Raw genomic sequence first — 26,364 nt, forward strand, 5'->3', positions numbered from 1 at the left:
TCGGGAGACTTCCCTGAATTCAATCAAACGGTGCGGCCGGTTGAGTGGTGGCGACAGGCAGACTGGGCCAGGCCCGTTGGAATGTCTTTGGCTGATGGGGAAGGTTGGGGGGTAGAGCGGGCCAGATATCAATCACCTGGACAGCTCCGAGCTGACAAACGACAGACTCGCAGCGCACAAAGGGGGTCGCCCCTCTGCGAGCTGGTTTGAGGGCTTCAACTCCGGCCAAACCCTGACCCCATCAAAGGCACAGAACTTGAACACAGAGTTCGGAGAGGCTCAGAAGGGAAGGCATGTTACCGCCCTCCCCCTAGGCCCGAAAGGTCAACCAGCTAGGGATCTTGTTAGGTCAATCAACCGGGGATCTTGTTAGGTCAACCAGCCGGGGATCTAGTGGGTTGGTTTGCTGGATCAGTGAGAGTTGAGTGCCGAGGACTAGCTTGTGTCTCTCTCTTGTTCCTTGAGAGGACAGTCCGGAACCAAGAAGACCAAGAGGATCAGTAAATGCCCCCTTGTAAAAAAGCAACATAGCAATACTAAAATGCCATCCCCTGCATTTACATTTATATTCTACTCTATGTTCAGACCACCCTCGTAACAGGATAGGCCGCAATGGGGGCGAACCTTTGGCACTCCAGATGTTATGGACTACAATTCCCATCAGCCCCTGCCAGCATGGCCAATTGACCATGCTGGCAGGGGCTGATGGGAATTGTAGTCCATAACATCTGGAGTGCCAAAGGTTCGCCACCACGACGATAGGGACTGCGATTTGAACTGCGATTTCCGCCATCTGATAATTTTATAGTTTGTAAATTGGAATTTGTTTTTTGCTAGTTATGGTTTTAGCTGGCTGTCACTAGTTTTAGCTGTGAAGTTTTAATATGTAGATTGTACACCGCCCAAAGCCCTCCTGGGGTGGGCGGTATATTAACTTGGCCCAATTAACTAAACCTGCTGTTAGAATATTTGGCATTCCTAGTCATTCTTTTGGTAAGTCCTTGGAGAAGTAAGATAGCTGCATTTACTTGGCTGTTTCTGTTAATGCAGGGCAGGTGAGCTGTTAATAGTTAATTGGGGGTCACCTTCCTTTTGCACATAATGGTGTAGTTTTGTATGCTTCTGTCAACTCCCTTTTTTGTTACCCCTTTACCTTCTTTTCCTGCTGCTCTTTTCTCCAGTGTTGTGTTGCTGTTTGTTGATGCTGTGTTGTTGATGCTGTTTTGCTGTTACTATGTAAACTTGTTCGCTTGCTTGTGCGTTTTTGCACGTGATTATTTTTTTGTCTTCCTCTTTTTGTTGTATATATTTTGTAGTCTAATTTTTTAGGACTTGTATCATAAAGGATCATTCCTTTTAAAACTCTGTTGCATTTTTACTCTGCTAAGAACTGGGTCATTTCAGTTCTTCTATCACCTTCCTCATGGAATTTGCTGAGTCCAGAACACTCATAGACTGGCCTGCAGCCGGGAGAATGTTTTTCCTTTGAATAGCTCCCCAACCTGTCCTTAATAAACTTGGAAACATTAGATTCAAAGGAAACCTGCTGTATATTGGCTTAATACCGTTCAGCTAAACAGTGTGCATCCTCTCTTTATACTTGCGAGCAGATTGGTAGACCTCATGCAGCGCTCTTTAGATACCGACAAACATGCATCTGAGCCCTCTCATTCAGTGAAGTTCTCTAGATGTTCCTGCCTACACATTGTGAGTTTCCAGTTGGACTACCCCACAGCCTGCCTCACAAGGTGGTTGTTAGGAAAAATGCAAGGTAGAAGAAGAAGAAGAAGAAGAGTTTGGATTTATATCCCCCCTTTCTCTCCTGCAGGAGACTCAAAGGGGCTTACAATCTCCTTGCCCTTCCCCCCTCACAACAAACACCCTGTGAGATAGGTGGGGCTGAGAGCTCCGAGAAGCTGTGACTAGCCTAAGGTCACCCAGCTGGCATGTGTGGGAGTGCACAGGCTAATCTGAATTCCCCAGATAAGCCTCCACAGCTCAGGCGGCAGAGCTGGGAATCAAACCCGGTTCCTCCAGATTAGATACATGAGCTCCTAACCGCCTACGCCACTGCTGCTCCTGGTAACCGCATGAACCATTTTGGATTCTTGTCAGGGAGAAAGGCAGGGTATCCATGAATTAAAGTAAATGTTTACCTGTAATTATAACATGCATAACCATTTTTAGTTTGTTGAGGGCTTTCGCCGCTGGAATAAACTGACTGTTGTGAGTTTTTGGGGCTGTGTGACCTGCCTTTAAAGTTGCCAGCCACAGATATGGGTGAAATATTAGGAGCAAACACTACCAGACCACAGCCACACAACCCAAACCTGCCAGTTTAGGACTGGCCTTATTTAATTGTAAGGAAAAGTGTCTCCATTCTTGACATTAGAAAATATACACACACACACACACCAATTGGCCATGGTGGCAGGGGCTGATGGGATTTGTAGTCCATGAACACCTGGAGAGCCGCAGGTTGCAGACCCCTGACCTAGGCCATCTGGCAACCCTATTTGGGGATTTACTTATTTTTGTTATTTATACTCCACCTTTCTCATTTGGAGTCAAGACAGACTACACAGATGGAGTCAATACATAAGAAAATAAGAACACAAGATGGGGTATTCAATCAGCAATGCAGTCGGATAAGGATTGTAGAATCAATCTGAAATCTAAAAAGGGAACTAAAGCAGAATTTAAGCATTAGAAGGAAACACTGAATGATGCACAACATTACATAGTAGGACACTACTCACAGCAAACCACACGTGGTAGTATGGGCCACAGTCCTTCAAAATGTGTCCAGTCATAAAATCATTTTGTACAGTTAAAGCCAGATAGCAATAGGATACCTCCAAGCAAGAAAACATTTTATGTTGTGCAATAATAAACCAGGTTTCTGTCCCTGGAAGATCTAGGGCCGAGGGTTCAACCACTCTTGAGGGAGACTTCGCAAATGGACCCTTGATGCAAAAACTTAGCAGGTGTGGGATGAAGACGACAAAGACAACAACGAAGAAGATGATGGAGAGTAACTTTGGATTTACACCCCACCTTTCTCTCCTTTCCCTTCTCTCCACAAACCCCTTTCCCTTCCTTTCCCCACAACAGACACCTTGTGAGGTAGGTGGGGTTGAGAGAGTTCAAGAGAGAACTGGGACTAGCCCAAGGTCACCCAGCTGGAAAAACAGAAGTTCAGAAACAAATCTGGTTCACCAGATAAGAGTCCCCTGCTCATGTGGAGCAGAGGAGATCTAAACCGGATTCTCCAGATTAGAGTCCACAGCTCTTAACCACTACACCACGCTCTTACCAAAGGAAGAAACCTTTCAAGGACAAAAACAGATTCCAATGACAGACTTCCCTACGCCAGAAGGGGTTTCAGTGCAGTGAGAGACCCTCAATCCAACCTAAAGACAGAGAGCGAATCTGTTCAGACCTAGACAATCTGGTTTCAACACAACATATGTCTACCAAGACACATTTTGAGGAGGAGGAGGAGGAGTTTGGATTTATATCCCCCCTTTCTCTCCTGCAGGAGACTCAAAGGGGCTGACAATCTCCTTGCCCTTCCCCCCTCACAACAAACACCCTGTGAGGTGGGTGGGGCTGAGAGAGCTCAGAAAAGCTGTGACTAGCCCAAGGTCACCCAGCTAGCATGTGTTGAAGTGCACAGGCTAATCTGAATTCCCCAGATAAGCCTCCACAGCTCAGGCAGCAGAGCTAGGAGATAGATGAGTTCTGAAATGTAGATAGATAGATGAGTTCTGAAATTTGATGCAGACAGCAAACCATCTGTGCTAGGACAAGATCCAACCAAGGTAAGCTTGAGTGTCATTTGGAAACATCAGAGAGAGAGAGACAGAGAGAGAGAGAGAGAGAGAGAGAAGTCATGTCATGTCAGTGTTTGGGAGTCAGCCTCATTAAGCATCATACGATTTACTTCTGAGTAAACATGGGTTGAGCTGCACGGCCAAACCCACCAGCGGGATTGCGGGCCAAGCTGAACGTATAAAACTACTTTCTAAACAGGGTCTCCTGGATTTCTTAGCACACACAGATGATATAAGCTGGAGCTACCAAGATCTGAACTTGAGAAACGTACACATTCAGAAGCAAGCAACCACAGCCTTGGAAGAGGAGTCAACTACTGGGCATCGTTACAAAATCGGCTCTCCAAAGAACACTGCTAGAGGAACGACTCAGCCTATGGATATATATATATTTGGACTGCAGGAAACCGCAAAGGATATTTTTTTTCCAAGCCAGTCCCATTAAACTTGGAAGTTCCACCTACTTTCCTAGGGGTTCCGGTTGAATTGTGTTTGGTTCTCGCCTTTACAGAAGTGTTAATCCAATTTATAAAACCTGTCCGTCTGGAGTTGCACGGTGTTTTTCAGCGACAAAAATCATCCCAGCCACTATAAAAGACTAGCCATGTTTTGACCGATTGCTAGGACCTTGGAGGTACAGCCAATCGGATCAAACCTTCTCTCATTAATAATAGAGTTTGATGTTCAGTAGCTGCGCCCCTTATTTCAGTAAATACATTTCAATCCATTGGCAAGTCAAGACAATAAATAAGTTACCCGGAATCAGCTGGAGGTTTTTGGTTGCTGTTGTTGGGAGGGGGGTAACACATGTAACCCGCATTCCCCAACACCACCAGCCAAAACAAGAGCAAGGATTTTACTTGCTTGCGTCGGAGTAAAGCTGAAGAGAAACCAGCAAGCTAAACGAACTTTTCCTCCGGAGTGAGTCCAGTTTTCCCTCCAAGCAGTCCCTAAAGATTGCAGCCTCCGGATTAAAATCTCTCCTACATCCTCGTTTTATGAAGATCGGCAGCAGAGCCTGCAGCCAGGGAGGAAACAGGAGATCCGAATCGGACCGCAACGGACGCGCCAGATCCGGATCTCAGGAGTCGACTTTCGTTTCGAAACGGAATCAGTAATAAGAAAAAAATTCTCCCCGCGGAGCGAACGGGAGCGCAAAGCCGAGCAGCGCGCTCCCCAAGGCGATTCAGCAGCGACCCTTCTGAAGGAAACCACCCTCCCTACTGACGGCAACGGGTCTACTTGGGAGTAAGGCCCTAAGGAAAAAAGACTTCGAAGCTCTTCGTTGCAGCCAAAAAACCCCCAAACAAACTAGATTGTACCCGAGGGCGCTTCGTTCTTGTTCCAAAGCTCCAAAGATGGATCTTTCAACCCCCCGACCGGATTAAGGGTTTTGGTTCGCTTGAAAGAGGACGACTTTGGGGGGGCGGGGGGGGGGAAGTGAACTTTGGAAAAATCTGGGGGAAAAAAGAAAATTGGGGGAAAAGCAAACTAACGAGCTGAGATCTTCTCTCCTCGCGCTTTAACCCCCCCCCCCTTTCCCAAACTGTGGCCACTTCAAACTCTTTCTTTTTATTTTTATTTATTTAAAAAAGGAACTTCCCTGCAAAATTCAATCTTTAGGAAAAAAGCAGATTTTTTCCCCCCAAAGGGAAAAACCTGTCCAAGTCCCCAGATCGATTCCACGGCCCCTTATTTCCAAGGACCCAAACGCAGATTTCGGGAGCGACGCTCGCCTGCGCCGATTCGGGTGGCAAAGGCGCAGTGTGAACCGAAAGCGAAGCGACGCGGCGCTGCTGGGGGGCTTTGGAGCGTCTCTGCGGAGGGGTGCCATCCCCGGGGTGGGGGTGGGTGGGGGAGGGCGGGCGTTGATTTGTTTGGGTGAAGGCGAATTAGGTGCCCCGGAGTCTGTTCCACCCGACCACTCATTTGCGCGATAAATCACTTTTAAAGGCGACCCGGGCTGTAAATCTGCCGGCCTCATTTAAGCACTATTGAACCCAGGACAGACGTGGATACTGGCGGGAGGGGGGGGGGGCGTTTAACAGGCTGGGACTTTCCAGTCCCCTTGGAAATTGCCCCTCTTTCTGGTTTGTTCCCTCCAGGTTTCTTACCAAGGTTATAGAAAGAGCGTTCAGGAATATAAGTTTGGGGAAAAGTTTCCCTTCTGAATTTTGCAGACTTTTTTAAAAAATGTTGGTTTTGAAGGAGCCGTTGCTTTTGGAAAGGGTGGGTTCAAGCCAGTGGTGGGATCCAAACATTTTAACAACAGGTTTCGATGGTGGTGGGATTCAAACAGTGGAGCCCCTGCACACACGCACCTCCGGTCCCTATTGGGCAGGGAGGTCGCTTTAGTAACCCCTTCTTGGCACTCAGGAAAAAATTAGTAACTGGTGAGAACTGCTTGGATCCCACCTCTGGTTAAAGCCCGAGGAAATGTTATCTATTTATGTATATTTAAATTTATATGCCGCTCTCCCCAAGGCTCAGAGCAGCTTGCAAAATTAAAACATTAGCGGCTCGGAGAGTTAAAACATTAGCGGCTCACAACATTAAAACAAAATCAAATTTCAAAGCCTTTATTGGCAGAATCAATCAGTTAAATTAACCAAAAAACCCAGCAAATAGTTTATTTATTATTATTATTATTATTATTATTATTATTATTATTATTATTATTATTATTATTATTATTATTGATAGACCGCCCAACCCCCAAAGGACTCTGGGCGGTGTACAATGAGACATAAAACAAATACAATATAAGATCTCATAAATACAATAGCGATAAAACATTAAAATTCATTAATATACATTATAGCAGCAATTCCAAAAAAATTCAGATAAAAATACATGCACAGATGCATGCACAGATGCACAGATGGCACCTAACCCAGAGGCCAGGAGGGCCAGCATTGCTCAATGATAGCAACCTCACCAACAATCCGAAGCTTCAGGTACTTCTTTCCAATGCAACAGTAATCGTGGGGTTTTGAATAGATCGGCTGTTTTGTCTTGTAATAATGGAATGCAGACAGACTATTTGGCTTAAATCTCTGAACACAAAATTAAGCATGATCTCCGATCATTACAGCAGTGGAGAAAGTTAAGAGTCCAGAGGCTCCTTTAAGACCAGGCAAGTTTTGATTCTTGGTAGAAGCTTTCCTGTGCCTGCTGTGAAGAAGTGGGCATACGCACAAAAGCATAGGTATATGTACTAAACCGACTCCCCACAGACACTACCCGATTGCCCATAGCAAATAATGGAGATCACATGTGCCCATAGGGAATAATGGAACGTACTGTCTGGGCCAGCGTGGTCTCCATTTTTCCCTATGACCAATCATGCATTCTCTATAGCCATGGTGGCGAACCTTTGGCACTCCAGATGTTATGGACTACAATTCCCATCAGCCCCTTCCAGCATGGCCAATTGGCCATGATGGAAGGGGCTGATGGGAATTGTAGTCCATAACATCTGGAGTGCCAAAGGTTCGCCACCACTGCTCTATAGCAATGATGGCCAACCTTTTTGAGACCGAGTGCCCAAACTGCAACCCCAAACCCGCGTATTTATCTCCAAGTGCCAACACGGCAATTTAACCTGAATACTGAGGTTTTAGTTCAGAAAAAGTGGTTGGCTCTGAGGTGTGCGTTACTCGGGAGTAAGCTTGGTGGTAGTTGTTGACTTTGCTTCGAAGCAACCATGCAACTCTTCCAACGGGTGAATCACAACCCTAGGAGGGTTTACTCAGAAGCAAGCCACATTGCCAGCAACCGAGCTTACTCCCAGGTAAAGGATCGCGCTTTAGTTCTTTGCATGAAAATCAGTGGGGTTTAACAGCACTTAACAGGGTTACCTACACTGCTTCCCCAAAACTAGGTCTTAGCTTTAATGCTAATAACCGAGCCCAGCAGCGCAGCCCAGCCTAGATGTGTGTGTGTGTGGGGGGGGGGGGGGGGGATTTTCCACTCCACACATGATGAACTCTGTTTGTGCGTGCACACAGAGAGGGCTCTGAGTGCCACCTCTGGCACCCCTGCCATCGGTTCACCATCACTGCTCTATAGGCAATCATGTAATGTCTATGGGCAATTGCTGTCCTTAGTTTTAGCACATCCCCAAAGATTATACGAAGAATAAAACTTGGTTGGCCTTAAAAGCTGCCCGCGCGGCCTCAAACCATTTTCCTGCCCCTTCAGACCATTGCGGCTAACCACCAGAATCGATCATGAATGCAGCGCACAGTAGTATACACACTTCACACTGAACTATACACACTCCACTGAACTGGAGCGATCGACACTCTGCCTACGGGTTTCGCGGCAGAGAGGGAGGGATGGAGAGGTTTTCGCCCATTGGAAGGAAAGCAAAACAAACAAAACTTCATGATGAACTGTTGCCAATTGTCAAGATTGTCAAGATCCTCCTCCTAAAGTTTTTTTAACCATCCCCACCCCCCAGAGTCCTCAAATAAAGATGTACAAATATAAAAAGTTGACAGGGTAGAAGCAAGTGGAAAGAAAACATGAAGCAAACATCTCATTCCCTTGAAAGAGCCCCTGAAACTGGAAAATACTCTCTAATTCTCTGACATCCTCAGCAGACTACGAATGTGTTTCAAGAAATGGGAGGATGTCCTATATTTAGGCAGCATGTTAGAAAACACTCTAATTTTAAAGAACCACACAGGTCCCGTGTTTACATTACAACCTGGATCTGATGTGGGGTTGGCAGCCACGGATGAGAAAGTAAGTGTGATGGGGAAACTACAATCCTCTCCCATGATTCTCTTACCGCTCCCCCTCCAGAAAAAAAAATCAACTGCCACCCCCCCCCCCAGTCTCATCTGAAACAGTGTTCGGCGGCAGTACTTGAGCTAAAGGATCAGTGTGGTCCTGCAACCAGTTGAGCCGGAGCTATAGATGTTCCAAAGATGCTAGTCCTCCAGACTTCCGCCATAATCATTTTTTTAAAAATCGTTGTTGTGATTGATGGGAGATCGCCGAAATAGTGTTGTGTTGCAAATGAGCTGGGAATATCCCTTTGCCTGCTTGGGAGCAGCTCCTGCCCCCCCCCAACACAAAGCATTCTGGACACCATGTCACAATTTGAGCAGCCCCAACTTCCCTTCCTGTTTGCCGGCTCTGAAGTCTATCAAGACATGCACTACAGAGCGGTCATTCTGGGAAGAGAAATTAAACCAGCAAATCCTTTCTGGTTTGGAGAGTTTTCAATCATAGAGTTGGAAGAGGCCTTAAGGGCCATCAAGTCCAACCCCCTGCGATGCAGGAACACATAATCAAAACACTCCTGACAGATGGCCATCTAGTCGGCCATCTAGTCTCTCTTTAAAAACCTCCAAAGGAGACTCCACCACTCTCCGAGGCAGTGCATTCCACTGTCGAACAGCCCTCACTGTTAGGAAGTTTTTTCCTGATGTTTAGGTGGAATCTCTTTTCCTTCACCTTGAACCCATTACCCCTGGTCCGAGTCTCTGGAGCAGCAGAAAACAAGCTTGCTCCCTCCCCAACACGACATCCCTTCAAATATCCAAACTAAATTCCTCTTCCACTAGTGCTATGATTCTAATCACTCACTAGACTCACAACACTGAGTACATATACCCTACAAGGAAGCCCATTGCATTAATATGAAAATAAACATGCATGAATTAGCTATTCCTTCCGGGAGAATCTCAGTCTTATAGACCTGTTGGAAAAGGGTGACTAAAACCACATCCATACACTGGAAATGAGCTGGGTTTTACACACATGCTGTCTTAGACGGAATCAGATCTTCGGTCCATCAAAGTCAGCACTGTCACCCTCCAGACAATCAGGAACCCAGAAATATTTGCACTAAATACGGCTAGCAGTCAAAAAGGGACTGAATATCTTAGCAGCTTACTATGTGAACAATATGCACTATGTGAACAATATTTACAAGGCACAAGTGAGCCTCAGTGCTTTGTCCCAAATACAGCGATCAAACAGTAATATCACACCCTCGTAAAACACAGGTCCATTCACTTTCAGACAAGCGTACAGCTTCTCTAATCTGAAATACGCATTTCCTCTTTCTGGGTTTTCAGCATTCTAATAGAGATGCGTATTTTAGATTAGAGAAGCCGCACGCTTAAGAATATAAGAACTAGCCTGCTGGATCAGACCAGAGTCCATCTAGTCCAGCATTCTGCTACTCGCAGTGGCCCACCAGGTGCCTTTGGGAGCTCACGTGCAGGATGTAAAAGCAATGGCCTTCTGCTGCTGCTGCTCCTGAGCACCTGGTCTGCTAAGGCATTTGCTTGCCCCAAAGTGAATGAGTGATATTGCTAAATAGTGCTAGCTGTATTTAGGGCAGATGCTTCTCTTTTCCTGATACTGGGTGTACCGCCCCCACACTTTCATGGAACACCTCAGACTGTGGCACAGAGAGAAACACGTCTTACCATGTCATGCCTCTGAAGATGCCAACCACAGACATGGGTAAAACTTTACGGAGCAAAAACTACCAGACCAGGGCCACGCAGTCTGGAAAACCCACAACGGTCAGTATTGCCTACACCAGGAGTCTGCAACCTGCGGCTCTCCTGATGTTCATGGACTACAATTCCCATCAGTCCCTGGCCATGCTGGCAGGGACTGATGGGAATTGTAGTCCATGAACATCTGGAGAGCCGCAGGTTGCAGACCCCTGGCTACACGGACTGGAAGCAGCATTTCCAGTTGAGATCTTTCCCACTACCTATTACCTGATCCTTTAGTTAAAGATGCCAGGAATTGAACCCGGGACCGTCTACATGCCAAGTAGATGTTCTGGCACTGAACCACAACTCCTCCCCATTAAAAACACTCTTGTCCCGTCTGCTTAAGGCCTCTTCATAAATTATCCCTCCTCACCCCACACTCATATATTTGCCTACATATCTATTCCACTAGACATTGCATAAAATAAGTTCCGGGTGGATCCTACAGTATTCCGGTTTTGTAGATAGCATTCCTGTTTTGCCTCACACCAGCATGGGTCCCTTCCACTCGCAACCATCTCTGCCCACCCGAATGCAGGTGATTTTAAGTCCATATTCAGGTAGATTATCACTAGGTGTTTCAGAGTTTGGGTGATTTCTGTAGCAGGGACTCCCGGCTTAATGCATGAAGCATGCCTCCCATTCTTGAAAAGTCTCTGGTTGTGGCTTAAAATTTTTTTTTTGAGCGTTTAACACAGTGGCACCATTTCCTGGATTCCAAAGTGTCCTGGGTGGGAGGGACTTCTGACAATCAAGGCCCGCAGTTTTCCACTTCCGGGTTCTTGACCTTAGGATTCCCCTTCCTTTTTGAATAACTAGATTCAAGTCTTTGCGCATGGCGGAAAGTGACGTCCCTGTAGGCGGGTTTTCAAGGCAAAAGAGGTGGTTGGACGTGGTTGCCGTTGTCTGCCTGCCAGTGGGCTGAGAGAGTTTAGAGAGAACTGTGACTTGCCCAAGGTCACCCAGAAGGCTTCCTGTAGAGGAGTGGGGAATCTAACCTGGTTCTCCAAGATTCGAGTCCACTGCTCTTAACCACTACACCACGCTGGCTCTCAGTATCTCAGAGACAACCACACTTTTCAGAGTATGTTTTCCAGAGTCAAATTGCCTCTGAAGATGCCAGCCACAGATGCAGGCAAAACGTCAGGAGAAAATGCTACTGGAACCCGGCCATACACCCAGAAAAACCACAACACCCGAGTGATTCAGACCATGAAAGCCTTCGGCAATATATCACACTGCCTTTGTCAGAGATTTGACTCTTGAAAGTTTATACCCTGCAACTTTCAATCGCCAAGGGGCAGTGGTGGGATCCAAAAATTTCAGTAACAGGTTCCCATGGCGGTGGGATTCAAACAGTGGCGTAGCGCCAATGGGGCTGGGCGGGGCACGATGGGGGCATGGCTGGGCATTCCGGGGGCGGGGCATTAATAATTTCTCTGTTACTGTAAAAAACTCTTATTGTAAAAAAAAAGTTCCTAATTTCCAGCTGGTATCTTTCTGTCCATAATTTAAACTCATTATAGCAAGTCCTATCATCTACTGTCAACAGAAACCACTACTTCTCCTCTAATTGACTGCCTGTCAAATAATACTTTCAAATACTTAATTTTGTTTCTAGAAATCAGAAGGATACTTTCCTTAAACAAGGAACTTTACCATATTTCCAAAACATGTTTTTAAAACAGCCCAACAGAGAGAATTATCCCGTTTTCTACCTTCGCTAACCAGCCACATAGGAAACAACAGGACTTTATGATTTTTGGACCTAATGGAATTTCTAATGGAAAAGCAGACCCAATTAGTAACCCGCTCTCGGCACACACAAATAATTAGTCACCCACTCTCGGGAAATGGTGAGAACCTGCTGGATCCCACCTCTGCCAAGGGGCTACTGGATTTGGATCTACCTATTCTACTGCAGGCTGAGATGGCTACCCTCTGAAACCCAGCCAGCTTTAAGGACATTTTTTGACGCTGTCTTCACCAGCCATCCTTATGGGCCAGCGTGGTGTAGTGGTTAAGAGCAGGTGGACTGCAATCTGGAGAACTGGGTTTGATCCCTCACTCCTCCACATGAGCAGCGAACACTTATCTGGTGAACTGGATTTGTTTCCCTACTCCTACATCCCTGCTGGGTGGCCTTGGGCCAGTCACAGTTCTCTCTGCACTCTCTCAGCCCATCTACCCTCACAAGGTATCTGCTGTTGGGTGAGGAAGGAAAAAGGAATTTGTAAGCCCCCGAGTCTCTTTGCAGGAGAGGAAGTCAGGGTATATATCCAAACTCTTTTTCTTCTTATCTCTGTGCAGAAGCAACTGCAAGGAAAGATGCCGGGTGCTGCATTCTGATGTCACAACAAACCTCTGGTTCCCTTCCACACATGCAGAATCATGCATTTTCAATCCACTTTCAATGCACTTTGCAGCTGGATTTCACTGTGCGGAAGAGCAAAATCCACTTGCAAACAATGGTGAAAGTGGATTGAAAGTGCATTATTTTGCATGTGCGGAAGGGGCCTAAATACCGTTTGACAGGAGACTTGTGAATTCATCCGCCATTCCCCGGACCAGTTTTGTTCTAGAATGCTCCACTTGGATCTTAGTGCCTGAGGGACAGAACTAAATACGCACCAGGACCCAGAGGTGGGATCCAGCAGGTTCTCACCAGTTCCCGAGAGTGGGTTACTAATTATTTGTGTGTGCCGAGAGGGGGTGACTAATTGGGTCTGCTTTTCTGTTAGAAATTCCATTCGGTCCAAAAGTCATAAAGTCCTGTTGTTTCCTATGTGGCTGGTTAGCGAAGGTAGAAAACGGGATAATTCTCCCTGTTGGGCTGTTTTAAAAACATGTTTTAGAAATATGGTAAAGTTCCTTGTTTAAGGAAACTATCCTTCTTTGGATTCCTAGAAACAAAATTAAGTATTTGAAAGTATTAAGTATTTGACAGGCAGTCAATCAGAGGAGAAGTAGTTGTTTCTGTTGGCAGTAGACAATAAAACCTGCTATAATGAGTTTAAATTATGGACAGAAAGATACCAGCTGGAAATTAGGAACTTTTTTTACAGTAAGAATTTTTTACAGTAACAGAGAAAGTATTAATGCCCCACCCCCGGAATGCCTGGCCACGCCCCTGTCATGCCCCGCCCAGCTCCATTGGTGCTACGCCACTGTTTGAATCCCACCACCATGGGAACCTGTTACTAAAATTTTTGGATCCCACCACTGCCAGGACCCAAGCGGAGCATTCTAGAACAAAGAAAGTCAAGGAAATGGTGAATGGATTCACAAATCTCCTGTCATCTTTACCCTGAACAGAGTATAGCCCGAGGTCACCCGGCAGTCTTCATGTGAAGTAGTGGAGAAAGAAACCCAGTTCGCCAGGTAAGAGTGTGGTGCTCAATTGGAGGAATGGGGAATCAAACCTGGCTCTCCAGATTAGAGTCCATCGCTGTTAACCACTACCCCATTCCAGCTCCCAAAACATGTATATCTCATTTTCTGAACCATCTACAGGACTTAGCTTCTTTTGAGGAGGGGGTTTACGACCCTGGTGCCTGAAACTGACTTACATGACTTGCACTGTATATGATCAACTTTCAGGAGATTCCAGTGAATCTATAGAATTTCCCATGTTATGGAGATGGATTAGGTTGCACAAAAGAAGAAGAAGAAGAGTTTGGATTTATATCCCCCTTTCTCTCCTGGAGGAGACTCAAAGGGGCTGACAATCTCCTTGCCCTTCCTCCCTCACAACAAACACCCTGTGAGGTAGGTGGGGCTGAGAGAGCTCAGAAGAACTGTGACTAGCCCAAGGTCACCCAGCTGGTGTGTGTGGGAGTGCCCAGGCTAATCTGAATTCCCCATATAAGCCTCCACAGCTCAGGCGGCAGAGCTGGGAATCAAACCCGGTTCCTCCAGATTAGATACATGAGCTCTTAACCTCCTACGCCACTGCTGCTCCTGACGCTGGAGAGTTGTCTCACCCAACCAAGAAAAAATGCACAAGAATCTGTCTGCCTTGAATAAGTCAGGATAAGTCCCAGGGTGTATATTTGTCTCAGGATAGATTTGACACATTTTTGGTATAGCTCACAAAAAACTTGCAAAACCTATTTGACTAGAAACAAGAATAACTCAAAGGCATGGGCAACATAACATCAAAAGAGATTTGCCCGCTGACTTTCAAAAGAGATGTTGGTGTTATATTGGAAAGATCTGTCAGTGGCAACTAGTTGTGGCAACTAAAGGGAATGTAAACTTGCAAGGGCAGCAAACCTCTGAATTCTAATGCTAGGAGGCAGAGGCGTATCTAGGGATAGTGTAGAATGGTGCAAAAGCTGAGTTTTCTGCCCTCCCTCCCTCCCTCTCCAACCACGACCAAACAATGTTTGTTTTTCTGGTAGTGAGGGGCGTGGGGAGCGATTTTCCGCCCTGCGTGACTACATGGCCGCAGCCTGGAGACATCTGACCCATATGTCCCCCTGGGTGTTACGCCCCTGCTAGGAGGCAACTTCATAGGAAAGCCTCAGCCTCTATGCCCAATTGAAGAACTGGCTGGCCACAGGGTGGGTCAGGATGCTGGACCAGATGGATCACTGACCTGATCCAGCAGGGCTCAAATGTTCATTTTAGAAGAAGAAGATGAAGAAGAAGAAGAAGGAGGAGGAGGAGGAGAAGAAGAGGAGGAGGAGTTTGGATTTATATCCCCCCTTTCTCTCCTGCAGGAGACTCAAAGGGGCTTACAATCTCCTTGCCCTTCCCCCCTCACAACAAACACCCTGTGAGGTAGGTGGGGCTGAGAGAGCTCCGAGAAGCTGTGACTAGCCCAAGGTCACCCAGCTGGCGTGTGTGGGAGTGCACAGGCTAATCTGAATTCCCCAGATAAGCCTCCACAGCTCAGGCAGCAGAGCTGGGAATCAAACCCGGTTCCTCCAGATTAGATACACGAGCTCTTAACCTCCTACGCCACTGCTGCTCCCCTTCATTTTAGGGCAAATAGTGGTATGCTCTATTAGGGCTGCTCAATTAGGGTATGCTCAATTAGGGCTGATTCAACATTTTTATATTTAGTTCTCAAAACCATTCTCAAAACCCCGGCAGTTTAGAGTAAGAAGCAGCTGGAACAACTCCAACCAAGGTGGACTAGTACATACCAAATGTGGGTCTCCTCCCAGGCAAGGTCCCCGGCCGCGTCTGGAGGCTGTGCAAGACACTGCTTTCAAAGTGCCCTGCCGTCCAAGATGGCGGCATCTCTGCAGGGCCAACGTAGGCCCCCGGGTAAGGACTGGAGTAGGATCCATTGACCGAGCGCATCAGAGCGTTGCCGTACTGGTCACGTCCTCCGGCACTCAGCAACAGCGGGCTCTGGTAGCCCCCGTCTCGTCCGGCGCTGCCACCGCCCGGGGGACTGTGCGAGTAGGGGAAGCCCGACGGTGGGTGAGGGCTGCTGGCATTGAAGTGGGATGCATCAGCGCCGGCTGCCTGTGCCCACCCCGTGTGGCCGCTCAGGGGATGGCTCTGGTGGGCCGGTTCACAACTCTGCAGGTAAGGCAGGCTCTGCAGCATGGAGGGGACCCGGCTAGTGGGCACGTAGACAGCCGGGCTGGGTGGCGAATGCAGGAAGTTGCTCGAGTCATGGGAGTATGCCGACTGGCCGGGGTTAGGGGCAAGAGCTAAGCTCTGGTACATTTTATATCCTTCGAAGCAGGGCAACACCGCAGCTGCCAGGTTGCAATCAGGGCAAGTCTGGGAAGCAGGACATGGACAGTTCAGCAGGTCCTTGGAAGCAGTTGTAGTGGAGGCAGTTTTCAAGCACCTGAAAATGGAAGAGTGGAGAAATAAGGTTCTGAACCAGAGCTCCTCCAACCCTCATGCCGTCCATGAAACCTGTAAGAAGAACACACTGTCAAACAACAACCGTGGGATGTTCAAGACCAGGACTAACCGAGGTGATTTGCCATTGTCTGCCTCTGTACAGCAACCCTAGACTTCCTTGGTGGTCTCCCATCCAAGTGCTCACCAGGGTTGGCCCTGCTTCGCTTCCAAGATACGATGGGATCGGTCCAGCCTAGGCCATGCAGGTCAGGACAATAATTGTCACCAAGTTGCAACTGACTTCTGGTGACCACTCGTGGGATTTTCAAGCCAAGAGACGTTCAGAGGCAGTCTGCCTCTGCATAGTGACCCTGAACTTTCTTGGTGGTCTCCCATCCAAGTACCAAGACCAACACTGCTTAACTTCCAAGATCGGAGGGGATCGAGCTAGCCTGAGCCATCTAAGTCAGAGCAATCATCATCAAGTTGCAACTGACTCCTGGTGACCAATCGTGGGGTTTTCAAGGCAAGAGATAGTCGAAGGTGCTTTGCCATTGCCTGCCTCTGCATAACAACCCTGGACTTCGTAGGTCCGTGGTGGCGAACCTTTGGCACTCCAGATGTTATGGGCTACGATTCCCATCAGCCCCTGCCAATTGGCCATGCTGACAGGGGCTGACAGGGGCTGATGGGAATTGTAGTCCATAACATCTGGAGTGCCAAAGGTTCGCCACCACTGTCCTAGGTGGTCTTCCACCCATGTACTAACCAAGGCCAACCAGAGATGTAGCTGGGCCAGAGTATGCCCGGTGTGCCCTCTGTTCTTTGCCCCCCCTCCGTAGCGCCCTGCCCCTCCGCCCCCCTTTACCTTAGTTCAGCCTGGAAAAGCGGCCTCTTCCCTTCAGGCTGAAAATGGCCTGGTGGGAACTACACTTCCCATGAGACCCTGGGGCTCACAAGGTCTCCTGGGAAGTGTAGTTCCCACCAGGCTGTTTTCAGCCTGAAGAGAACAGGCTGCTTCTCCATCCTGCACTGTTTCACTAAGGTAAGTGTGTGTGTGTGTGTGTGTGGGGGGGGGGGTTGCGGCAGGGGAGCGATTTTCTGCCCCCCGGATGTGTGCACGGTGCAACGTGCATGCCCCGTCCCTTGGTAGCTCCGTCTCTGAGGCCAAGAGACTTAGCTTCCACAATCTGATGTGAAAAGAAGGGCCCCGATAGGACCATCAATAGTTGGGAGATTGGGTCCATTTTTAATGGGGTCATCTTCTGCTGGGACTACCCCATGGGTTTCCTGGCAGGAGAAAAAACAATGGGAAATGCTGTAAAGACGAGTAAGAGTAGGAGCCCAGTTCGTGAGAAGAGGTATCTGTCCCAATACCATTTGGATGTAATCACCCATTACATTTCTCATCCTTTGCCAAAGAACTCCGGAATCACCCTATTTTATCTTCCTAATGACCCTCTGAGGCAAGTCAGGCTGAGACCATTCAAGACTGGCCCCAAACCCACCCACTCAGCTTCATGGCTGAAGGCAGCTCTGAGCCACGTCTAGCCACCCGGTCTCTCTCCAAAACTTCTTTCTAGCATCGCAAACTGGCTTTCAAGGAGACTTGGGAATCTTTGCAGCCATTTCTCCAGAAAACACAATTCTGCACTAAGTGCAACAGAGACACAGTCACAACTGCACATAGATGAAGAACGTTAAGAACATAACATCATAAGAACAAGTCAGCTGGATCAGACCAGAGTCCATCTAGTCCAGCTCTCTGCTACTCGCAGTGGCCCACCAGGTGCCTTTGGGAGCTCACGATTCTGCACGATTGAGAAACAAACTTCCAATGGGTGTGAGTGGGATCCATACGGATTGTCCCCGGCTACCCAGTTTCAAAGAGAGGTCTGGAGGCACCCAGGAAACCAGCAAGGTGGAAAAGAAATATCACAAATAAATAAAGAAAACAAACCCGCAACGGTTAAAGCCTAAAAGGTTTATTGAGACATGCAAGAGAGCCCTCAGATTCCTCATTGTCTCTGCCGCCATAAACTGTCCTCTGGAATATATCACTGATTTGTAATCGCTATTTAAGCTTTTAAATTTTAAGTTTTAAATGAATTGAGCCACATTCTTGTATTTGAAATGTTCTGTTGATTTGTTGTTTTAAAGTGCAGCCATTTTGTCAGCCGCCTCGAGCCCTTTGGGGGTGAGGCGGCTTATAAATCTCACAATAAATAAGTAAATAAGTAAATAAGTAAATAAGTAAATAAGTAAATGTGGGGTGCTCCCTACAAAAGAGGCACAGGATTGTAGTGGAAAGTTTGGGACTTTAAAAACACACTTCTGGAGTGGGGGGAGAGGACTCTTAAAAGCAATGGAACTTTATTCCAAGGAAATGTCTTTCAGACTTTGAGGCCAAATGGCAATTTTAAAGGATATGCTACTCTGAAATCCAGTTACTCTGGAATAGTCCTCCTGGGGTCCCTGATTAGGTAAAAAAAGAATTATTTGGGTGCTTGTGCTTGCTATAAATCAACCCACAGGACGGACAAGGACGAAGGCGTCAAGTCATAATACCTTATGCTATTTAGTCTTCATCCCAGTTCAGTCAGAACAGACATAGAAGAGTGCTTTATACACCAGAGTCCGTTGCTACTGGCTGTGATTGATCGTCTTAGATCAATGTTTTTTTGAAAGATAAGACATATTCAGGGAGGACTATCAGTGGTGCCTGGCCAAGATAGAGAAATAGAGACTCCGTTTCCAGGAGTAGTATACCTCTTGAGTAAAAAGGGAAAGTAAGGAGAGAAGACTTCCCTGTTTGGGAGCACAGTTAGAAACGACCCTATCCTAGAGGCCACCACATCCCAATAGAATTCTGAAAGCCAAACAATTCTTCTGGCTTCCGTATCCACAAGGCGACTAGTTGAAGAAAGCAAATCGCCCGCTCCCGCGCAGCTGCAGTTTTAGGGCCAAGAGAATAAAGCGCATTTAGAAGCAGATTGGCCGGCTGTGGTTGATCCGAAGTTTCAAACTGATGTACATTTCAACGGGCTCTGATTTTTTGACAAAATTGGCAGGACAGGTGGGATTTTAAGGTCGCCTGTCCTCGGTGGACTGGGACGCGTTCCCAACATGGTGGTGTCGCTTTCTCGCAAACAGACGCGTCTGAAACCGCGTGAAAATTGTAGATCGGCACCAAATTCCATTTGAGTCTAAGATTAGTCACGGCCCGATCCTGGAAGGAAAATGTTTGGTTCTAAAGTAAGTGGCGAAGGAAGGAAGAGAGAAAGGAAGGAAGGGAGGAAGGAAGGAAGGAAGAAAGAAAGCAAGAAAGCAAGAAAGCAAGCAAGCAAGAAAGAAAGAAAGAAAGAAAGAAAGAAAGAAAGAAAGAAAGCTGAGCCACAAAACCGAGAACTGTTTTTTTCTTTACAACGTGCTGGAAATTCATTCCCAAGGTTGTTTGGACAACAGGGCCATCGAAGACGCGCGTTTCCGAGTTCTTCCCTGAAATAATAACCTTCTATTGCCCATTCAACTTAGGAATGGGCGATCGAGTCAGACCACTTAAATAAAGAAAAAAAATTCTTACAGCCAACCCCCAAACCTCCTTTCAACCGGCCAAAGCAATCCTCCGACAAAAAAACTGACTCAAACCGAGGCGAAGAGGTGGGGAGTTCAAACCCAGCTGAGCCCCCAGGCGCCCCGGGCGCCCTTGAACGGCTCAGCCTTTTCCAGGCAAAGTTTGCCCCCAGGGTTGTTTCAAGGGCGATTGGAATTGGGGGAGGAGAAGACCCAGCCTGCGGGCTCCTTGGGAGAAAGTCGGGGCAACACATTTATTACTCAAGATCGATGCAGCCGTATATTTTAGTATATTTATTACTAGTATATTGATTAGTATTATCATTTAGTATACATTTATTACTCAAGATCGATGCAATATATCTTAGTGTATATATATAATGTATCTTAGTGTATATATATATATATATATATATATAAATGTTTTAAAACCACTCGAAATGGCCAAGCGACCCAGGAAAAATTAATTTCCAGTCGCCCCAAGTCAGGTATTTTAGCCAGAAAGTGCGACCTACAGTCCTGCAAGAACCACGTGCCCCAAACTTCAAGTTGCGTTTCAAAGGCTCTCAAGTTACCTCTTAAAATCTGGCGAGTTCGAGAATCGCAGGTCCCCAACGCCAGGACTGAGACAGTGGAAATAAAAGATTTGGATCGGGGCGAGCCGGCTGCTTCTCAGCGTTGCCGGCTGACCTAGCACCCAGGGTTTAGTGCGTCCTTACTCGTAAGTAAGCCTTCTCATTTTCTCCCAATGGGACCCCGGATCCCGAGCGCAGCCTGGATGAAACCGTACTCGCCCTGTTGGAAGTCAACGGCGCTACTTCGGGCTTGGAAGCCTGCTAAAAACGTGTCTTCCTGAACGTCAGAACAAGCAGGATCGAGATCTTTCACACGCTGTTCTCCTCATGCACCATCTCTGGGAATCAATTCGCTAGGACTGCCCGCCGGATTGCAAAGAGCAAAGAATCCCTTGCGGATACAAGCCCCATTGAATGCACAGAGACTTCCGAGTAAACGCGTTTTGGATCAGGCCGCCTGCTCGCGGGGAAATAAAAGAATCCCCTAGCGACTTCAGAAAAAAAGAAGAGGCGGGGGTTTTTTTGGGGGGGTGGGTGGGGAGAACTGTACAATTACTTGCCAGTAAGTCTGCATAAAACACGCACGCTCCGATCGTCAAGACTTTTTTTGGGGAGAAAAGCAGAGGAAAAGATCGCGATCCTAAACGGCATTCCAAGGGGGGGGGGAACCCCTTTCGAAACAGCAGTTTTTGTTTGCAATAGTCTTTTTCTGAAAAGTCGTTTTTGAAGACGGACTCTTTGATGCAGGAGTCAGTGGCTGTATTGATGGGGGGGGGGGGGAGGAAAGCGCCTCCTCTGTTTGCCCAAGTAATCTGAAAAGATTGTTTTTTTTTCAGAAGGAGGGGGTGGGGGGTCTAAATCAGCAAACTCGTAAATCACAGGCCCGGTTATCAATAGCTGGGCTTCGGAGAGCTAATACAATCTCTCTCTTCCCCCCCCCCCCCCCCCCCGCCACCCTCGCCCGCCTCCCAAGCGGGTCATTATCTAGCAAGATAAACCCGGCAGGAAAATAGATAAGTTCCCAACCCAGAGAGAGAGACACACACACAGAAATACTTACGTCCCGACGAGCAAGCGGAGAAAAGTTGCATGGCCAGGCGGGTCGGTTTAAAAAAAAAATCCCACCAAGAAAAATCCAAGTTAAAAAATAATTCGGGGGGGGGGGGGGAGCTGGTTTCCAGCCACCCCCCGAGCCCAGCTTGTAAAAGCCCAGCCCGCCCTTTGAAGAGGCAGGCGACTCCTGCGCCCCTGTTATCTGCGATCCCCCTCCCAGATAGCTCCTTTTTTGACCCGATTCTCCTATCTGCTCTTAACTAGCTCCTCTCTCGCCTAATCTCGGCCTTAAAGTGATGCCCTTCATCTGCGGCTCGGCCCCTTTACGGGAAGGGGGGGGGGTGGAAGGGAGCCGCGTCACGTGACCACCCCCTCCCTTCCAGGCAAGACTGGGTGGTTGTTGCTGCGAGGGAGGGGCCGCCCGCAGCCCGAGAAGCCGCGGACCGGGCGAGGTGGGCGATTCTCTGGTTTGGCGTTAGATTCCAGGGAATTTTTCCCCCTTGTCCTGGGAGGCTCCCCTGGGCCGAGTGTTGGGTCCGGGGGCCCTTTCCCAAGGGGGGGGGGGTGTTGGTTGCTTGGTTAATGATTAAATGTGGTTGCCAATCAGGAATGGGCTTTCACTCCGGCTCTGAAGTCTGGGTTTTTGCCCGCTCCTTCTTGGAAAGTTTGCTCAGGAGTCGCAGGGGCTGCTGCGCCCCTCCCGGTTTCGATTTGTAACCTCTGAGTTGGGGGCAGTTGGAGACTGCGATCCTATGTGCAAACAGCGGCCCTCAGCCTGTCTGCTGATAGACATAGGATCAGACTGCAGGCAGGGTTTCTGGAGTGGCCCCATTTTCTTTCTTTCTTTCAGTAGTAATAGACAAGCCTTTATTGGCATTCCAAATTACAATAAAACAATTGTCCATAAAAGACAGATAAATACAACAAACATTCAGAGTCTTATAAACAGTGCAGTCCAAATTGACCCATCAAAAGTGCCATTCCCATACACCTCTCCGCAGACCTCTTTCTTTCTTTCTTTCTTTCTTTCTTTCTTTCTTTCTTTCTTTCTTTCTTTCTTTCTTTCTTTCTTTCTTTCTTTCTTTCTTTCTTTCTTTCTTTCTTGTCACCCCTCCCCTGTCACCTTTCCGCTGTTTTCCTTGCCTTTTAACCCGCCTTTCATCCATCCTGGCCGATGAATCCCCACAGACTCCGAGCTGAAGACAGTAGGTTTGTTCAAAAAAAAAATTGCAGTTTGCAAAGAGAAAGGGGAGGCCCTCTTTCCAGTTGGAGTCAGAACTGGTGAGCAATTTGGTCGCTTCCCACTCGGAACAAGTTGGAACAAGTTAATCGTTTTCATCGAACAGTCTTGCTGCGAAGTGTGAACACACACATCTTTTATCGGCCATTTTCTACATACCTTACGTGGTATTTTTTTTAACGGGAAAGAATCAATTCGACCTTATGATACGCACACATATACGTATGTGTGTAATCTAACACCATATTCCCAAATGGCCATAGCACATATGACTGATCAATATTTTCTACACTGGGGAAAAATCCCGGAACATTTTAGTTTTATTTTAATGTACTTTCAATTTAATTGTTTTAAGTATTAGCAGAGTGGGGATCTTCTATACATCGGAGGGCCACATTTCCTGTTTCACCGGCTGGTGAAAATGGCCCCTCTTCCTGTCAAGCTTTTAAAACCAAGCGCAAGATATAGAAATGGTAGATCTGGCCTTCCAGAGGTTCGACCGGGATCAGCCACGGACAGGATTTGGAAAAGGCTTTTTCCTTTCCACTTCAAAAGGTCCCAAGTGGCAGGCTGTCTCCTTTTGCAACAATTGGTGAGAAAAATGACTGTTCCTTTTTAAAGCATCAGATTCTTGGTTGAAATCTGAAGACTTTGGTCCGTGCTGAGTTGGCAGCCAAGGGAAAAGATGGACCAGTTGTTTTGTGTGGGTAAAAAAAAGCAGAAAATCTCAGTTCCTCTTCTGAACGACAGAAAAAGGGTCAGAATCGCCCAGTCAAGGGCATTTATATTAATTATTATTCACTGCCCACATCATGTTTACAATGTCGTTGATGATTTCATTTTACGGTATGTTGTTGGCCTTCTGATTGAACAGATGCTGGGGCAGACTTTAGAATGGGAGCCCCTTCAGATGGGCGCTCGCTTGGAGTTAAACCTGGCAGAGTTCATTGGGTTTACTCTGCAGGGACAGTGCATGAATAGGGTTGCAAGCCCCACCCTGGGAAATTCCTGGAGATTTTGGAGGAGCGGGTCTAGAAGGGGTGGGGGTTGGAGGTGGGTGGGAGCCCAGCGGGATAGAATATTCTAGCATCCTCCAGGTTGAGAAATATCTGGAGATAGGGCGAAACCTGGGGCTGGGAGGATTTGGGGTGGGGAGGTGAGAGATTTAGGTGGGGTATAATCAGTGGAGTTTCCTTACAGGAGAGAAGGGGGGATATAAATCCTCCTCCTCCTCCTCCTCCGCCTCCGCCTCCTCCTCCTCCTCCTCTAATGCCACAGAATTCACCTTCCCAAGTGGCCATTTTCTCCAGGGAAACTGAGGCCCCTTCCGCACACGCAAAATAATGCGTTTTCAAACCACTTTCACAACTGTTTGCAAGTGGATTTTGCCATTCCGCACAGCTTCAAAGAGCACTGAAAGCAGTTTGAAAGTGCATTATTTTGCCAATGTGCAGAATGAGTCTGAAATTGAGATCAGTTGTACTTCTTGGAGAACTGGTTCATCTCAGTCAAGAATGGAATATTTCCCAGAGAATTTCCCTGTTAGGTAGCAGTTGAAATGAAGAGGAAGAAGAAGAGAAAGAGGAGGAGGAGTTTGGATTTATACCCCCCTTTTCTCTCCTGTAAGGAGACTCAAAGGAGCTTACCAGCTCCTCTCCCTTCCTCTCCCCACAACAGACACCTTGTGAGGTAGGTGGGGCTGAGAGAGTTCTGTGACTAGTCCAAGGTCGCGCAGCAGGCTTCATGTGGAGGAGCAGGGAAACAAATCCAATTCACCAGATAAGAGTCCACCTCATGTGGAGGAGTGGGGAATCAAACCCAGTTCTCCAGATTAGAGTCCACCTGCTCTTAACCACTACACCACTGTGACGCCTTAAAGACTTCAGAATTCACTGGGGGGCACCAGATTTCCTGCCTCCAATGCATGAAACATCAGAACAGTGACATTTACATCCCTATGCAATCCTTACTCAGAAGTAAGACCCATTTAATTCAATGGGGTTTCCCAGAGGAAATTAGATCTGCCTATAACTCTGGATCGAAGTCCCTCCCGGTTGAGGATCTTGACCCAACCCTCATAGGGTACTCTGTACCCATTTAGCAAGTTTACTGTTGACGAACAACCCCACAGCCAGCGTGGTGTATGGTTAAGAGCAGGTGGACTCTAACCTGGAACAATTCCACACAGCATGTTTATAATGAGTTGCAATCATTATAAATGAACAGGGAAACCAAGTTCATTTATAACGATCGCAACTCATTATAAATATGCAGTGCAGAATCCACTCTGCTGGAGAGCCAAGTTTGTTTCCTCACTCCTGCACAGGCTGGGTGACCTAGGGCCAGTCACAGTTATCTCAGTTCAGTTCTGGTTGCCACATCTCAAAAAGGATATCGAAGAGATAGAAAAAGTGCAGAGAAGGGCAAGGAGGATGATTGAGGGACTGGAGCACCTTCCTTATGAGGAGAGGCTGCAGCGTTTGGGACTCTTTAGTTTGGAGAGGAGACGTCTGAGGTGGGATATGATTGAAGTCTATAAAATTGAGCATGGGGTAGAAAATGTTGACAGAGAGAAATTTTTCTCTCTTTCTCACAATACTAGAACCAGGGGGCATACACTGAAAATGCTAGGGGGAAGAATTAGGACTAATAAAAGGAAACACTTCTTCACGCAACGTGTGATTGGTGTTTGGAATATGCTGCCACAGGAGGTGGTGATGGCCACTAACCTGGATAGCTTTAAAAGGGGCTTGGACAGATTTATGGAGGAGAAGTCGATCTATGGCTACCAATCTTGATCCTCCTTGATCTCAGATTGCAAATGCCTTAACAGTCCAGGTGCTCGGGAGCAACAGCCGCAGAAGGCCATTGCTTTCACATCTTGCATGTGAGCTCCCAAAGGCACCTGGTGGGCCACTGTGAGTAGCAGAGAGCTGGACTAGATGGACTCTGGTCTGATCCAGCAGGCTAGTTCTTATGTTCTCTATCAGTCCTACTTACCTCACGAGGTTCCTATTTGGGGGAAGGGGAGGAGTTTGTAAGCTGCTTTGCGACTCCTTGAGGTTGAGAAAAGTGGGGGATAAATCCAAAGTCGTCGTCTTCTACCTCTCAAGGTGGCTGTCGTGGGGAGAGGAGGGGAAGGAGTTTGTAAACCTCTTGATAGTCTTTGCAGGAGACAAAGGGGGCATATAAATCCTAACAATAACAACAACAACAATTCTTTTATATATAATTTATTGCCCCTCATTCTACTACTACCCTGTTTCCCTGAATATGAGACATCCTCAGAAAATAAGACGTAGTAGAGGTTTTGCTGAAGTGCGAAAGATAAGGCATCCCCCGAAAGTAAGACGTAGCAAAGTTTTTGTTTGGAAGCATGCCCAACGAACAGAACACAGAAAAATAAGACATCCCCTGAAAATAAGACATAGCGCATTCTTTGGGAGCAAAAATTAATATAAGACACTGTCTTATTTTCGGGGAAACACGGTATCTCAAATGCCAATTCAGGACATCTCTGGAGGAAACAGAGTTGAGTGTGATCCGCATGCTAGTGATGATACTCTGAATCCCTACAGTTGCCAACGTTCAATCTCCCCCCATTTCCATTGATCTCCAGCCTCGAGAGATCAATTTCCCTGGAGGATGTGCCAATTTAGGAGGGTGGATTGTGTGGCATTAAAACCCGCAGGGGTCCATCCCCACTCAAGTCCCGCCTTCCCCAGACTCCACCCCCAAATCCC

At 47.3% G+C, this 26,364-nt stretch overlaps 1 protein-coding gene across 3 annotated transcripts in view; it reads right to left on the reverse strand.

Moving 5' to 3' along the window:
• GATA5 (GATA binding protein 5) overlaps positions 1-26,364 on the reverse strand; it is a 52,100-nt gene that overhangs the window by 24,756 nt on the left and 980 nt on the right. The window contains exons 1-2 of one of the 3 annotated variants that reach the window (XM_048499044.1): positions 21,389-21,687; positions 15,520-16,181 (exon numbers count right to left, since the gene is read on the reverse strand). In XM_048499044.1, coding sequence (XP_048355001.1) covers positions 15,520-16,054 — 535 coding nt within the window. In that variant the 5' untranslated portion in view covers positions 16,055-16,181; positions 21,389-21,687. Of the gene's footprint in view, positions 1-15,519; positions 16,253-21,388; positions 21,688-26,364 lie in introns of those variants that run through there. The other 2 variants (XM_048499045.1, XM_048499046.1) reach the window with 2 other exon arrangements.

The sequence above is a fragment of the Sphaerodactylus townsendi genome, linkage group LG05 (assembly GCF_021028975.2).
Source record: "Sphaerodactylus townsendi isolate TG3544 linkage group LG05, MPM_Stown_v2.3, whole genome shotgun sequence".
Lineage (NCBI taxonomy): Eukaryota > Metazoa > Chordata > Lepidosauria > Squamata > Sphaerodactylidae > Sphaerodactylus > Sphaerodactylus townsendi.